At 41.7% G+C, this 17403-nt stretch overlaps 1 protein-coding gene across 1 annotated transcript in view; it reads left to right on the forward strand.

Moving 5' to 3' along the window:
• PEX1 (peroxisomal biogenesis factor 1) overlaps positions 1–17403 on the forward strand; it is a 1694243-nt gene that overhangs the window by 60261 nt on the left and 1616579 nt on the right. The window contains exon 2 of the mRNA XM_044067676.1: positions 12246–12392. Within this exon, the coding sequence (XP_043923611.1) occupies positions 12246–12392 (147 nt within the window). The remainder of the gene's footprint in view (positions 1–12245; positions 12393–17403) is intronic.

Consider the following 17403-nt stretch of genomic DNA (forward strand, 5'->3'; position numbering starts at 1 on the left):
CAAATGCCATCACAAGCTTAACTTCAGCAAAGTACATAAACATCTACTGATACGGAGTGAACGGTTACATTAGACATGGCGGCACAAACAAAAAACCCCACTTAGACCTACAATCCCACCAAAATCATGATCTTAAACAAAAATCAGAATCCATGTTATCCCAGTTGCAGACACAGTTTCAGGCAAGCAAAGAGACAATTTCCTGGCCGGACAGCCTAAGCAGAATTTCATAATCTTCAGAAAGTCATCGTGGCACACAATCCTCACACAACTCACCATAGGGCAGGGGCCCAGGCAGCATCTACAAATTTTCCTCCAACCTCAACCATCATCTACAAAATTCTAGACAGACATGAAATTCAAACAACTTTCAAATCTAGCTCTTAAATTCAATTCATGCTCATTTACATCAATCTATGAAAACCACAAAGCACCATGTGAAGAGGATACTAAAAGATCAAGGCCACAAGACAGGGATTAGATCCACTACAGACTAAAACTCCAAGCACTGGTACCCACACCTACTCTACATATGACACAACAACAGACAGTGCAAACAACAACTTCAAACACTGCCAACAGCAACACTGGGCCTTCACTGATCAGCCCCCACTTCTGGATCCCATATATAACCTCATCTCATCTCTTGGAAAGGAAGAACCATCAGCCAGAACACTAAGACTCGAAGACCATCCACCAGAAAAAGCATACTACAAAAAATAGAAGATATGGAGCATGATTGACCAGCAAGGGGACATGAGCATAGGGAGCAGATATCCCCTCATCCTGGAATATTTGGCCTTCCATAAAGATAAGACTCAAGCTCTTCCATAAAGATACAAGATTCAACATTCTGTGTTAGATATAACACTGACAAGATAATGTTTTCATCCTTCTGAAGACAATTCCACAATTAAGCCTCCAATTAAGCAGCCAAGGCCACTCAATTCCTCAGCTTCCAACCTCTGGGACCTCTCCTAAAGCTCAAAAAGTGATCTACCTCTTACAGCAGCCAGCTGGGATGTGGACTTACAATTTTTTATCATGGAGACAGCTTTCCTGGATGGGTTACCCACCAACCAGAAAAGTTTTAAAAATCTTCCCTAACACCAACGAACCGTTCATAATCTTTCCACAGAGAGGGGGTATCTTAAGAATAACCCTTACTTTTAAGGTCAATTCTGGTATCTCTAAGGTTCAAGCTACAAGGGGAACCTGCCTGCTTTCTTCCCCATCCTGAAAAAAAACAAAGAGACTTGCACCGCATAAGAATTGACAGACAAAACAAGAGCTACTACTGGAACAGAACAAGACCAGTAGGAAGTAGTGACAGCTTTGTAGTTTTTTGCCTGGTGCAAGGAAAAGCAATTTCCAAAAAATTGATCAATCAAAATGGATCATTTGCTATTCTTTTGTTTATTAGATTTTCCAGAGAATGTGTTTCCCAGCTCCACCAGAGCACTGCCCATTCTAACCACCACCCTTACTACATTTAAGAGGGTGTTGCTACAAAGACATTCTAGAAGCTGCTACATGGAGCTCCTCCATATACATTCTCCAAACACTACAATCTCTTTTTATATTCCAGATCCAGAGCAGGCTTTACTTCGGATTGCCTGCATTTCTTCACCCCATCTCATTCCTCAGCTGAGCATTACTCCCCCCCTAAGCTATATATTTTCAACCCATAGATTATTGTTGCAGTTGCATTCTTGAAGGACATAGTGTAGATTTGTGTGTACCATAAGATAGATATCCGATAGATAACCCAGGATCCTTCCTCCTCCTCCTCCCTCCTCTATAGGGCCTCCTATCCCTGTTTTTCTCCTAGGGGGCTAGGCTTATTATATATCTGTTTATATCTGTTTCATGCTTACTTGTTGGAATCCTGTTTTTGTCTTCCAGTTTGATGACAGCCTTCCTTGAGGCACCTGGCATCTGGGGCAAAACACTGAAACTTTTTACTCGCACGGTGATGGTGCTGCGGTAGCGTTGCCGCCTCACAGTCCGACGCTGTCCAGTTTGATTCTCAGCTAGAGCGTCTCCTGGGTGGAGACATGCGTGAATGGGCGTACCTTCGTTGAAGGTTGTGCGTCAGGGCTGGTAACTCAGCACGTAAAAATCAACTACCAGTCATTAGCAGACCGGAGTTCCGCTGTGGCGACCCCTAACCGGGAAAAGCAGAAAGACACAACAACTAGTTACATGTTTTACCTTATAAATGAAGGTGAGGCATGCTTTTTGTCTTGCCATTCTTTTTTTTTCTGATTGAGAGGTCTAAAAACTTTGATTCCCAGTAAATTTGACATATTTCTTGCCCCGTCTTCTTCCTTTGGTTTACCTTGTAGGGCCTAGCTTAAATTTGTCTTCTAGGAAGACTGCAAAAAGTTCAGACATGTGACTTTACTATTTAAATTGCTGCTGCTGTATATGAAAAAGACAGAAAAAAGCCAGGAAACTTTAACTCTTATACTTAAAATACTTTTGGTACACACTAAATCACCAATACATAATATTCTGTACCTGTAAGAATTTGTAAAATGAAAAAAAGCATTTAATAATAAATATTCTGTACTCCTAAGGATTTGTAAAGAAAAATGGCACCCAACAAACCAAATACTGTACAAATAAGTCCTTTTTATATCCCTAATTTTGTACACACTTTTGATTAAATGGAGGGCCAGCCAAGTTGTCTAGTTAGCCACCTCGTAGCACTTTGGTATACTCACGCAGTGTAGCAACTGCTTGATGCTCATGGACAGTGAGTTACTATTTGCCCATTATAAACTACTTGTGAGAGATGTAAATATTTAACTAACAGAGGCATCTCACATAACAAAAAAAAATAATAAAAAAAACAGTGAGAGCATCACAAACTTTCACAGCAGTCCATACAAATAAATGGAAAAGCATTGTATGCTGAAAAAAATTGCCAAAGCCTCTAAGGTCTGAAAAGGTGTCAGCAGAAATTAAAAACCACAACACATACTGCCAAATCCAAGACTGAGATTCACAAGGAAAAAACTTGACCCAAGCAAACTATGTTTAAACCATATACTAATAAAAATGTATTGGTGATTGATGACCCCACAGTAAGATACAGGCCTTACTCTCATAGGGCTGCATAAAAATAGGGTGACAGTGAGGTGTTTTTCAACTGCCAAGATCTCCGATGTCTGAAGGGCTCACAAGATGAACAAGTATGACTGCGATATGGTGGCATCCCATTGTGGGTGTAAATGACCTGGCTAGTAGTATCACATTGTGGGTCTAAATGACCTGGGTGGTGGCATCCCACTGTGGGTATAAATGACCTGGGTGGTGATGTCCCATGTGGGTGTAAATGACCTTGGGTGGTGCTGTTGTGTGTGAGTGTAAATGACCTGGTGCATAAAACCTTAAGGGATTTGTGGAGAGACCATTCTGAGTTCAGCTTGTATGTCAGAAATGCAGGAAAAAATCTGGTATTGAAATGAATCTTACTTTTGCCTGGAATTAATTGGCTGAATAACTGGTGTCATTTGAGGAGAATCCAGTATATGTCAACACGGGATGAGGTGCTGCACAGCCCTACTTGGTTTGACATGGACAACGTGTACCTCTCATTCAAGGGCTTTCACATACAGACTAAAGCCTTTGCTGTTGCCCATAGTGCCTTTATAGGTAGAGTCCAGTTAATGGATCTTCCATACTAAAACACACACACAAAAAAAATAAAACGTCAGACAATATCAATGTTGTGCTATTCACCACTGCTAGGAGTCTTGACAAATTGCCAGACCTTCAAGACTCCTACACTTGGAGCACATTCATGTGTATAGTATTATTACTGAATCCTTATTTAAAAGTGCAGAGAATATCCCTCTATACCAGGGTTTTGCAACTACCATGCCTTCAGACCCGACGACTTCTGTGGTGGAGACTCCACCACAGAAGTAAAGACCACATTACATCAAGGCCAATTTCTAGAGACCCACAAGTTGAACCTATTGCAATTAAACTTGCTCTAAATAAAACCAACCATCAGATCATAGCTTCTGTTCATGTTTTTAATTGGATGAACTTCATATTTTCAAATTCTGTCATCCTGAGCAACTTTAGCTACCCATCAATAAAATTATTCCTTAGATCAAATAGTCAGAGAGCCCACTAGAGGATAAAATAGTTCTTGTACTGGGTCCTTACAAAAGTCGCTTGTGTATGTACTATCACTGGTATGCCCTTCTCCAGTTAAGTCCAGTTGGCAAGCTGCTCTTTCAGAATCCTTAACACAGTGATTAGTTTTGCAAATAAATTCTATGCTCAGCTAGAAAACGGTATGAATCCCTACCAAAACTAAACAAAATCGGAAGGGTAAAAGCAAACCAGCCTAGTGATCCAAATATATAAATAAACAATACACAAAAAGGAAAAAAGCTCATTAGAATATAAAGCAAAAGTAAAGCTGCACAATTCAAGGGCAACATCCTAAGGTACTGAGAAATACCATCAGGAAAACAAAGGCTTCCCATGAACTTATCTTGACATCAGACACTAAGGATAATTATAACTCCTCCTTTACTTGCACCAGGAAGTTATGAACCCAGCTATGGTCAGAACTACGGCAGTAGTTACTCTGATCCAGTGGCAATCACAAGTGTAATGGCAGCAAACAAATTTGGGGCAGATTTCACCCAAGAGATGTCTTTAAAAGGCCACATATACCTAAGAATTTCAAATCCTCTATCACAAAACAACACCTTTGTTAACAGTACTATACAAAACAAAAATAGGACCTGACAACCATACAGTCTGTCTGCTGGACAGCATAAAACATCCACTGGTGGACCACTTCTTGCAGTTATTGAACTTAAGGCTATCCACCAGCTTTGTCCCCAAGTTTGGTGCATAACAGCTGTAATGTCACTTCACAAGGGCAGTGCTACTACAGACCCTGGTAAATGTAGATGCTTCAGCCTCATCTTATGCTACTACAGACCCTGGTAATTGTAGATGCTTCAGCCTCATCTTACAAGGCCATGAAATAGGTCATAACATATCTAATAAGATATGATATCTTGTAAGACTTGACAACCATTAGCTTGGTTACAGTAAGGTTAGATTTTTCTTGTGAATCTGGTGATTTTCTTTGTAAGGATAATGCAGCCTGATGGCAGTGCTCATACTGTCCATACAGCAGACCTTGACCTCACCAAAGTATTTGATACTATGCCATATGCCAAGGTCATCAACAAGCTAAATGCACTCCACATCGACCTCTTTGTAGTTAGATGGATAGCTAATTGGCTGAAGGGTGGCAGGCATGTCCTCACTGAGCATGAATGTAACCAGTGGGGTACCACAGGGATTCACTGCTTGGACCTCTGTTGTTCAACATACACTTTTATGATCTCCAAATCAAAAATAGGGAACTCTGGTTAACCAAGTTTGCAGATGATTGTATACTGGGTGTTCTATTCAAATCCCCTTATGATATGCAGAAGTTACAAAGCAAACCTACCCGAATACCAGCTATTAGCATGAGTAAGAGACTAAAACTAAATGCTAAAAAATGCAACATTGTTGCAGTTTTTAGATAGATATAGAGAGTATACCACTGCAAATGAAGATGATGTGAGAGACCTTGAAACAAGGATAGATAACTCCCTCTCCTTTGATCATCATGTTGCAACAATGGTCAGGAAATCCTTCTGTCTGGCACAGGTGATCACAAAGGGTGTTTCCTCTAGACCCAGAGAAATCCTAAGCTGTGTATACTCTGCACTGATACTGATTAGGCCCATCATGAAGTAGTGTCTCCTTCTGAATGTATGTTATTAAAGAGTTGAAGTGGATGGAAGTCTTCTCAAAGGTTCTTGATAAAAAAAACATCATGGGCCTAAACAACCTGCCAACAGTCTGTATTCAGTGTCCTTTAGACTCCTTGGAAGCGATTTGTGCCTTGTATTCTAGGCCATTGGGGATCTGTTAATACAAGACCTCTTATTTCTCCACAAAACAAGTCTCCATGGAATATTAGAACCAGAGATGCGAACCTGCATCAGCAAATAAATCATGGTGGGGAGAGAAATTTATCATGCAATGACTACCCCTTCTGTTGAGCAAACTGCCACTCCAGATCAACCAGTGTGACACGCTGTCTTTCTTTAAGGAGTAATTAGAAGATAGGGTGCATGTTCTTAAATTCACTTCCAGTATGAATGACCTTTGGCTCCTTGAAAAAGAAGGTAGGGTCGAAGGGTGGGAACTGGCTAGGCGCATAAGTGGCCACATGGCCCGGTTGCCTAACACATTCAATGATTTTGTAATTTACTGCAACAGAGACGCTGTCCTTCCATACTTTCAAGTAAATTAAAAAAAAAAAGAGATCCATTCATTTATGGACCCATATGTGTATTTATGTATTTTGTATTGTTGAGGTTGAATGGCTTCTGCATCTCAATGTTGTTTGTATCTCCCTGAGTTATATTCCCACATACTAGTGTTTAGCTTGCGTACGCTTTGTAAAATTAATACTGTCAATATGGTGGTGCAAACGTCACACTTTCAAAGTGGTCTGTACTGCCAAAATTCCGTAACAAAATTCGCTGTGTTAAAACTTGTCAAAATGCTGTAACTAAAACTTTCTTCTAATATTTTTTATCCATGGTCTAAAAAACTGCTGTGAGCAAGACTCAATATCCCTAGATATTGATGCAAACGCTTCCAGCTAAACCTGAAATAAATTCTGTTTTACTGTGTATTTTGTTGTAATTTGTGGGTATTTTTCTATTCTTATGGTCTGATGATATCGGTAAAAAGGATATTTAGACCACCCCACCTACCTGGTTAGCAAACAGTAAATTAGAAATGGTTTGCTCTTAAATCCACATAAAGCCCTCAGTCTTTTACGTAATTGACAGCAAGAGGAAAATGCTATAACTGCCTTTAGGAGATTTTTTTATTTTTGTCTGAGGAACAGCAGTTTGGGGAAGAAGAACTGCCGTAAGCTAGGATGCAGTGATGCCCTGCTCTTTACAGCACACTCCCATGAGTCTGACCACTACTCATGTGCACTGGTCTTTTGTCTCCATGCATATCAGCAGATATAGCATGAGGAGCCTCACTCTGTAGTCTCCAGTAGAGTTTGTCCCAACTGTGGCAAAACCCTGACAACCTCATTTGGCTACGGATGCACAGTCGCCCTTCCAGCAACGTCTGTGTCTGTGCTCACTACTCAAACCACGAGTCTCCTGTCGCTTGGTCAGGAAGCAATCTCTCTCTGTAATATAACACACAAATTGTTATTCTTAAATCCACATGTCATTGTTTGGCTTTACCACTTTCAGTCTATGTGCAAAGGTTTCCATAAAATAAAAAGACTTGTATGCATAAATGGAATATGTGGAGGAAGGAGTCATATGTGAGAACAAAGATGCACCCTGCATTATTTGGCGCATTTCCATTTGGAATGACACCGGTAACTCGTAGAAACAGACAAGACTGTAGCTCAACTATGAGGCATTGGTGGGATTCCTGGTGTTGGATAAGAAACTGCAAAAAAAAAGTTTCTTTAGTTCTGGTCGTACAAAAAAACTTCATGTTTTCCTTTAAACATTGCTTAAAAAGATAACTGATTTATGTGTCATTTTGATTCCCTGTCTGTTGAAGGGTCTGAGATACCCATGCACGTAGGAGGCTTGAAGTCAGAGTTAAAAAATTACAATGTTGCGAAATGCTTGATTATTTTTGGCACATGTATGTTTATTTACATGTATTTTGACATTGCTGATTTTTAAGGATGGTTAGGGGTGAAAAACTTCTGTGGGTTTAGGTTCATAGGTTTATACTAAGCTGTCTGCCCTAAGGCATTTATAAGCCTAGCCCAAAGTTTTGTGGCTTACGCCACCCCTTATGTTAAAACATACTGTGCCCATTAGTTTGTTATGCCTCTGTCCAGCAGTGACACAGAGATGATTCCCGGGGTAAACCTATGATCTCCCATCCACCGCTCAAGATTTCTCTTGAACAGAGCCAGCGAGGTGCTCTGCCTCACATGGACCGGGATTTTATTCCACAGCATAGGGAGTCTCTGGGTGACAAATCTATCCCTCCAGCATGTCCTATTTATATCCGTGCTAAGGTTTAAGTCGCTTGCTCTAGTGGATCTAGTAGATTTGGATTTTTTGAGGTGGATCATGTCCATTAATTCCGGGTTGGACATGGCCTTGTATGTCAGGCACAGGTCACCTCTGAGCAGGCGGTATGCGACTGAAAAGAGCTGGAGTTTCTTCAGTCTGGCAGCATATGACAGATTTTGGAGTCCCTTTATCCTTTTGGTGAGGAACTTTTGGGGTCTCTCCAATTGCTGCAGGTGTCGGGTGAGATACATCCCGAATGGGGCATTGTACTCGATCATTGGTCTGATAAGTGAAGAGTACAGGGGAACAATGACCTCACTTGATCTGGATGTGAATCCCTTCATGATCAGGTGGGCAATGTAGAAGGTCTTTCTAACCACTTTAGCAATGTGAGTGTCAAAAGAAAGGCCACTGTCAACCTGGGTCCCCAGGTCCCTGATAACCTCTTCTGTGCTTAATGGATTGCCACCTAAATGGTAGCTTGGGGTTACCTTGTTTTTCCCGAAGAGTATGACTATACATTTTTTGGCATTTAACTTCAGGCCATGGCTCTGGCACCAGTTTTCAGTTTCCGTGAGACCCCTCTGAAGGATATCTGTGTCCGATGTACTTTCCACTATGGCACCCAGTATGCAGTCATCTGCAAACTTTGTCAGCCATAGTCCTCCTATGTTTGCCTGTACTTCTGAGAAGTAGATGCCGAACAACAGAGGGCCAAGGACTGAGCCCTGTGGGACACCACTTGTGACCGGCTTGGAGTCTGACATGGCGCCAGCAACTCTAACCCTGTGGGTTCTGTCCTTTAGCCAGTTTGCAACCCATCTTGTGACATATGGGTTTACATTTAAGCTGGTAAGTTTCTCTATAATACCCGAGTGGGGTATTGTGTCGAAAGCTTTTGCAAGGTCAAGGTAGGCTGTATGGACTGCCTTTCCCTCATCAATGGCCTTGGTGACTTGTTTCGAAGAAGTCGACCAAGTTCAAAAGGCATGATCTGCCCTTGACAAAGCCAAACTGGGTCGGGTCCAATGTCTGCAAGTCCCCTATGTCTTTGTTTAGGAGTTCCATTATGATCCTCTCCATAGCTTTGCAGACCAGGCTTGTTAAGCTTATGGGGCGGTAATTACCAGGGTCCGTAGAGGCACCGCCCTTGTGGAGTGGGACCACAGTTGCCGTACGCCACTCCTTGGGCACGTATCCTGTGGTAAGGCTAAGATTAAACAGCTGCCTTATATGCGGGTTTAGTTCCTCATTGAGTTCGTGTAGCACACAGCCGGGGACACCATCCGGTCCCATTGATGCTGTGTTTTTAGCTTTAGAGAGAGCAGCTTTCACCTGCGCATTTGAGATGTCTGGGAGGCTACATTCCGCTGGTATAGTTATCTCTCCTTTTGGGGGGGGAGAGGGGGGTGAAGTTTGCACTGAACCTGTCTGCCAGTATGTTGGCAATGTCTGTGGGTTCAGTGATTTTTGTATCATTTTGGACTAATTCTGCGCATATCTGGGAGTTCTCACCCAGGTTTCTAACATAGCTGAAGAAGGCCTTATGATTTTCTTTTGAATCTATTGCAATTTTTCTCTCAAAGTTGGCCTTGGATGATTTTATGAGTGCCCGTATTTTTTTACTAATAATGATCAAGGGTGTCCTCTTTTATGGATTTTGCTCTATCATATAACAGCTTTCTCCTCTTATTGTAAAGTTTGTTTATGGCCGTGGTCCACCAGACTGGACGCTTGCCCCTGGTGGAAAGAGTCTTGGTTTTATTAGGGATTGCCTGATCCATGCAGTCCTGGAGGTGTTCATAGAAGGCATTTGTAAGGGCTTCCGCAGCTTGGATTGTGGTTTCCACTGGCTCTGGGGCCTTGAAGGATACCACACCAGTCTTGAGTAGTGTGAAGTTTGCTTTAGAGAAGTTCTTCACTGTGGTCTTTTTTGTTTGGGGTGGGGGCGGGATGTGGATTTCCAGTGAGATAAGTTTGTGATCTGATCTCACCAATGAGGGATATACTTCCAGTGTGGAGCATTTTGTCCCCATGTTTGTGATGATGAGATCTAGTATATTTTCTCCTCTTGTGGGAACGGTGACTAGTTGTTCCATGGCATTTGAATTTATGAACTCCAGGAACCTTTGGGCTAGAAAGTTGGGGCTTGAGTAATGTTCCCAGTCTATATTCGGGTAGTTGAAGTCACCCAATATAATGGTGTTTGGAGATACATTTATACCCTCCAGTGTCTTCAGGAAGGCTGTGTGGGGTTCCTGAGTTTGAGAGGGTGGCCTGTAGCATGCTACAAATTGTAGAGCAGTTTTGCCTATGGTTAATTGCACCTGGATGGTTTCCGATGCTTCATGCGTTGCCACCAACCTGGAGGTGTGGGTATCCTTGATGAATATGGATACACCCCCTCCTTTTGTGGTGTGGTCCGGGTTTTGGGGCCGGAACGCATGATATGAGGTAAAACCTGATAGTGCCGGGGTGCTCTCAGGAGCCTTGAACCAGGTTTCAGTCACAGCACAGACATCAATGTTCTCCATACTGAGAAGGGCCTCGAGTGCGTGCATTTTGAGATTTAGACTTCTGGCATTGAGCAGCATTACCCTTAGTTTCTTCCCATTTTTGTTTTCTAGGGTGGTAGGTTTAGAATTTGAGCCTTGCCTAAAAAGGCACTATGGGGGTGGCAAGATGCTTGGCCAATATCCAGAATCCCAGGGGTGACAGGTGCAAGCCGTCCCTTGCGAAGCAGCGTGGCTTGTCAAGCATGTCAGGCCTCTGCTGTTTAGGTAAATTTTTGCTCAGAGCCTCCGAGTATGACTTTGTGTTTTTATGTGTTTGATTCATTGTTGTGATAGCTTTATGTGAGACTGGTTTTGTGGTGTGTGTGTAGCTGCCTTCTCCTCCTGTCTGGTCTTGCCAGTCCTCAGTTGAGAGAGCTCAGCCTCCAGTTTGGCTAAATAGCTGCATCTCTCGCAAGTATTTGTGTTATGTGGGAGGAGGAGAGGGTTGTCAGTGTACATGAGGCAATTGTAACCTTGCCTCAATATTCCCAAATTCACCAACTGGACAGGAGAGGACGCCAGCATCTGGCCCTTCGACATGCTAGAGAAATTTAGAAGTTAGGGTGTAACGAAATAAGAGAGAACTTGGTAAGGAAGTGGGTACTCCTGGGGGGGGGGGTTTGCTAGTGAGGGACTTTGTATAATACAGAATTGCTAAACCTGAAAAGAAGATGCTTTTAAGACAAGTAAAAGCTTTTAGGAACAAGTGCTGCACTTTTTAGTTAAGGGATATACTGTTTAGATTACTAGTAGAGCAGTTCTAAGGGAAAAAATGAAGAACAGACTTTATGGAGCCAGAAAAAGTTTAACCTTGTTAAACCGGCGCTGCCCGATGCTGCTCTAGTGGCAACTCCGCGCTACAGCACTCTAAAGCGTGCTTGGTAGCAGGGGCTGGAAAGAGCCAGGAATTTACCCCTTTTGGCCAATAAAACTACAGTTTCAAGTCAGTAACCACTCCCACGGGGGGCAGGGAAGCAGCTCAATGTTTTACACTGCCACTGATCAACAGAGAGACTTTCCTCTAGCCCAAGCAAAAATGGCCTCACAGAAACTTACAAAACAGTTCAAGAACAGCAAGCCTGTAACTTGAACTTTTTTAAATCTTCAGAAAAGTGGGAAAAAAGCAAGATTTTTTTTTGTTTTTGTTTTTTCAAGAGATAGCAGAGGTTCACAAGTAATATCAAGTTATAACAGTGCAGTAAATGACCCCACACAAGAGTGCTAGGTCAAAGACAGAAAATATGCAAGTTTTGAGAAAAAAAACGATTTTAAAATTAAGTGCACAGCTTTTGGTTGTGCTCTAAATACAGCTACTAATGCAGAAATCAAGTTTAACAAGCCAGAAAATGCTCAAACTAGGCAGCTATGCAGAAAAACTTATCAAATAAACAGAGGAAAAATACTTAAAATTGATATTTCAACTGCAGAATTATATCGAGTAACACTGAAGTTCAAGAATTATGTGATAGAATGTGTGGATTAAAATGCATTGTTTGTTTATTTGTGTTAACTTTCACTTTACATATCATTTCAGTAGTGCTAACGTCCATGTTTTCTTTGCTTTGTTTAGAACCAAACAATAGAGCTTTCCTGGAGAAGTCAGTGTTCTGCATTTCTAAGCTGGGTAAGCAGAAAGCGCAACAGCTTCCATGATGAAAATATTGTAGAGATCAGCAGGCATCTGGGTGAGAAACTGGGAGTACAGGATGGAGAACAGGTCAGCAAGTGTGTCTGAGACTTTTTCTTCTCATGGTGCTTTGTTAGTTTTGTATTATTAATTTTATATTTTTGACCAAGTTGTCTCTTAGCAAAGGCCATTTTCATTGGGCCATAGGAGAAGAGCTCCACAGTTTAAACAAATCATACAAGTGTGTATATGGTAAAGAACATCTCTGCAAACTTGCAAATAAAGCATGGATGGGTGCAGTGGTGCAGCAGCCAGCATGGTCGCCTCACAGTGAGAAGCTCTCCTGTTTGATTCTCTGCTGCGGTGCCTTCTCTGTGGAGTCTGCATGTCCTCCCTGCATTCATGTGGGTTTCCTCTGGGTGGTCTGGTTTCCTCCCACATTCCAAAGAAAAGTGCCTGGAGTGTTTCTTCCCAGGCCTCTGCTGAAAATGGGCTCTGTCCCAGTCAGACTTTCCCAGTAAACAAATGATAACTAAATGTTCAGGTGCATGTAGTACATCAGAGTATGTTATAACATTGTAGAACATTTGGCATAAAATCTTCATGAGAAGGTACTTGTTTGATTTTGAATCAGTATGATTGCTTGTCACTAAATCAGATTGTGTATAATGATTTTTATTATTCTAATTTAAATTTATACTTAAATTCTTGATTTTTAAAGTTTTGTTTCTTGTGATTCACGAGAAGCATTTCTGTGGGGTAAGAGTATTGAAAAGGTATAAGTCAGATGTGTAAACCTGTTTCAAGGCAGTGTAGGTTTACTTATGTCATTTCCTATTTTAATCTTGTTACATGTTAACATTTTAGAGATATTGTAGCTCTCGTCATTGAACTACATACAATACAATGATGGTTTAGTCGTATTTTCCACTTCTCATTCATAAAACTGAAACTTAAATGATTAAAACTCTGAAGACTAAAACCAGAACCCCAAAAGCTGCAGACTGCTGAAATAATGCCAACTGTATAAATAAAAGCTGAACTTAATACACCAAAAGAAAAAAAAAACTATGATTTTGCTATGTACAGTCCCTCACCATGCACACATTTGCACCCCCTTAAAGGTGTCCATAGTCCTAACTCCAACATAATTCTACCTTGTAGAAAAACAAGGATTTGTTTTTATGTGGCCTGTTAAACAGTTTGTTAAACAGTTTTTTTTCATGTACATATATAATATTTCAGCACTTTGGGTTTCATTTTTAAGCTTTCAGAGTTTTGGTTTCATTCCCAATATCTTCGGTGTTATGAATGGGCCCTATCCTTTATACATACCTTGGGTCAATTTGAATTCCATAGCCCAAACTGCTAGTGAGATGCATTACATATTAAAGGAAAACTCCACCTTTGGACTAAAAAAAAATTTTTTTCATTGTATCTTTGTTTAATGCCTCAAAATCACTCCAAGTGCTTATTTTACAATTTTATTCTGTTCTCCTCAAAATGGTGGATTATGGGGCCTACCTTGGTAATGTGGTCTTGTTTTCTTTGCTTTCATTCCTTCTTCCCAGAACACATTTCAAGTCCTCTTTATATGAGTCATGCTAGACATAAGGAATTGGTGTTGTTTTCACATGCCATGAAAATAGAATGTCAGGACTGTGAAACACTGTCATCTAACACACCTTCTATAACAGAGCTACTTTTATATTTTTCCTGACTGACCCTCATTTATGTGTCTGCCAGGGCCTGTTCTATGCTATAAATAGCAGGCTTTTGTAAAGAGGTTCTTTTGTAGTTCTCAAGGAACTGACAGATCTTCCCCCACACTCTCATGCGCTTAGCTGCTTGGAGAGCACTTCAGCTGGGCTTTCTACAGCATTTGCCACTTTAACTGAGGTCTTCTAATCCCTAATAGACTTGTATCCCTTGAGAGCCCCAATAGTATAGACCCAGCATTAAGCCCCCAATTAAACCACATTTTTCCTCATTAAAGTAAGCATATTTACACCTACTATTATGAATGGTCAGTTCTCCTATTCTCCTGCCATCCTGATTGACATAGATATCCTGAGGAAGCGTAGCAATTGCCTCATGTACACTGACAACCCACTACTCCTAAACCACTCATGCTCAGTTTGTGAGAGATGCATATACACCAAGCATTTGGAATCCTTGTTGTCTCATTCACAGAACAGTGACACTGAAAAGGTTGTCAGCCCGCATACTATACCTCTTGCACAAACCATGCTGTCAGTACACAAACCATCATATGCAGAGGTACTCGGCAGAAATTTACCTAAAACACCAGAGATCTCCGAAACACAAACATGCTGCATCTAATACAGTACCCACAGCACTCAATACATACAGTATAAAACCACAAGCACAAGTGTCTCACAAAACAAGCCCTTAAAGCAAAGCACATCTAAATCAAACTTTTTGGTCATAGATGACTCTATAGTGAGATGCACAGATGTCCCAGTCACCAGGCTGGGCAAGGAGAAAGTTACGGTCAGCTGTCTGTTGGGTACCAGGATCAGCCATATCACAGACACTCAAGTCTCTCCGCAACAAGTACCATTATGACTCCAACATAGTTCATGTTGATGTGAATGACTTGAGATGTACCTCGCTGGACTATATGAAGAGAGACTTAACGGAGCTCTCTGAACGTGTATCTCAGGCAGGCATGTCCCTAGCCTTGAGCAGCATACAATCTTCACCTAAGATGATACCACAGTATAATTAAGAAAATGATTGGCTTCAACAATTGGCTTAGTTTCTGGTGTCATTCTAAGGGGATCCAGTACCTGTCAGCCCATGACATGGTAGATAGATCACGCTGCTTTGCCAGAGATGGTCTTTATCTGTCACCTCTGGGATTTGTGTTGTCGGCTAAGGCTCTTGCCATCCCCATAGTGCCTTTTTTATGGTGTCACAACAACAAAATTCCCAGCATAAGAATATCTTCAAAAAGCAACGTCAAGGTTATGCTGCTAAACTGTAGGAGTCTAAACCTAAAACTGCACTCATTGAAATCGGCCCTCACCTTAGAAGTTGCTGACATCTGTGCAGTTACAGAGACTTGGTTTAAAGCTGCAGAAAGCACCCTGGCCATACTGGGTTATAACGCCTTCCACACATTCAGACCACAAACTGAAAGTGCGAGAACTAAAGGAGGTGGAGTATCAATATTCATCAAAGGTGAATACACTTCTAGATTGGTCAAACAAAATTATTCCATTGAATTAATCCAGGCCCAGTTGAATGTAGGTAAGACCCCTCTCCAAGTTATTGCCAGTTATAGAACCCCCTCATGAACCAAGATACCCACACTGGATACTTGGATCTACTTGAATTGCTCAAGATACAACTAAACACTCTGGTTTTAAGTGACTTTAACTACCCATTCACAGATTGGGTAAATTATATGTGTTTAACACACTTGCCCAAAGGTTCTTGGACTTCATCAACTGCAGTGCCCCGGATCAATTGGTTGACACTCCCATAAGGGGCTCAAGCATTCTGGATCTGGTGCGGACTAAAATGGGTGATCGTTGCACCACCACATGTGTGCATCCCTCCCTAGTGAGGTCTGATCATAAAGCAGTCTCATTAGAAGTAACAATAACATCTGCCCCCCCCCCCCATTAGCAGCAACTAAACTAAAAAACTTCTCCAAAGCCAATTACAACCTAATACACTACAGCACTAATAGCTTCATAGCCCCTGCCCTCACTGATGGCATGGACACCTATACTGGGATTTGCACCAGTGCCTTGTATAAGCAGCTATACAAGTGTATTGACTCAGCCGTACCTGATAGGATCAAAACAAGATACTCAAGAAAGAATAAGCCTGCCTGGTGGACATTCACCATTAACAGGTTATACAATAAGAGAAAAAAGTTGCTGTCCAAGAGCGGAAAAAAATGGTCTCTGAATTGGAAGCATTCCCTGCTTGGCTTAAACAAGCAAATAAAACGCATTGTAAGGCATTCTAAAGCTAACTATGAATCCAAATTAGCCTCCTTCACTAAGGATAACCATAAGGCCTTCTTTAGCTATGTCAGAAACCTTAAAGAAAAACCCAGATCTGCACAGAACTGGTTGTTAATGGCACCACATATACTGAACCTGCAGAAATAGTCAACCTGCTAGCTGGCAGGTTCACGGAAAGCTTCTGCCCCATGTCCCTGCCACATAACCTGCCTTCCACCTAGTATCTCCAAGGAGCAGGTCATAAACTCTCTCCAGAGCTAAAAACACAGCCTCTATGGAACCCGATAATATCCCAGGATGCGTTCTAAATGGATTAAAACAGGAACTAGCTGCACTGCTGAGTACTCTTTTATTACAGTCTAAGTAGTGGTTTGTACCTGCTGAATGGAAAATGGCAACAGTCATCCCGTTACATAAAGGATGCACCTCCACAGACCCTGGGAACTATAGACCTGTACGCCTGAACAGTCTAATCTGCAAAGCTGTGGAAAGAATAATCATAGACCTTATCTAAAAAGGTATAGGAGACCTCCAAACACTCCACTCAATCCAGTTTGGCTTTGTTAAAGTGAGATCCTGCCTTGAACTTGGTGGACTTCTTTGAGACAGTCACCAAAGCCCTAGACAAAGGCAAATCCGTGCATACGGCCAGCTTGGACCTGGCCAAGGCCTTTGATACTATTCTTCACTCAGGCGTTATTGATAATCTCACCCAGTTGGAGATCAACCTGTATATTGTCAAGTAGGTTGCGAACCGGCTCATTGATAGAATGCACATAGTCAAAATAGGTGATTCTACCTCCACCAGCAGACCCATAACTAGTGATGTTCCACAGGGATCTTTGCTGGGGCCCCTATTGTTTGGAATCCATTTCTTGGATGTGCAGGCTAAAACAAAAGGCCTACGGCTGACAGTTTGCTTATGAGTACAAACTGGGTGCAGTCAGAGTCCTCAAATTATTTCCGAAGTTATGGGCTAACACTCAATGCAAAAAATGCATTATCACCACCTTCGGAAATGGCAACGTCCTTGCAGATTGTATGCTAAGGGTGTTGTTATTAAGGTAGTAAACAGTGGTGACAGATTTGGGCACACA

The sequence above is a fragment of the Protopterus annectens genome, chromosome 3.part1, assembly GCF_019279795.1.
Source record: "Protopterus annectens isolate FY-2018-M chromosome 3.part1, PAN1.0, whole genome shotgun sequence".
NCBI lineage: Eukaryota > Metazoa > Chordata > Ceratodontiformes > Protopteridae > Protopterus > Protopterus annectens.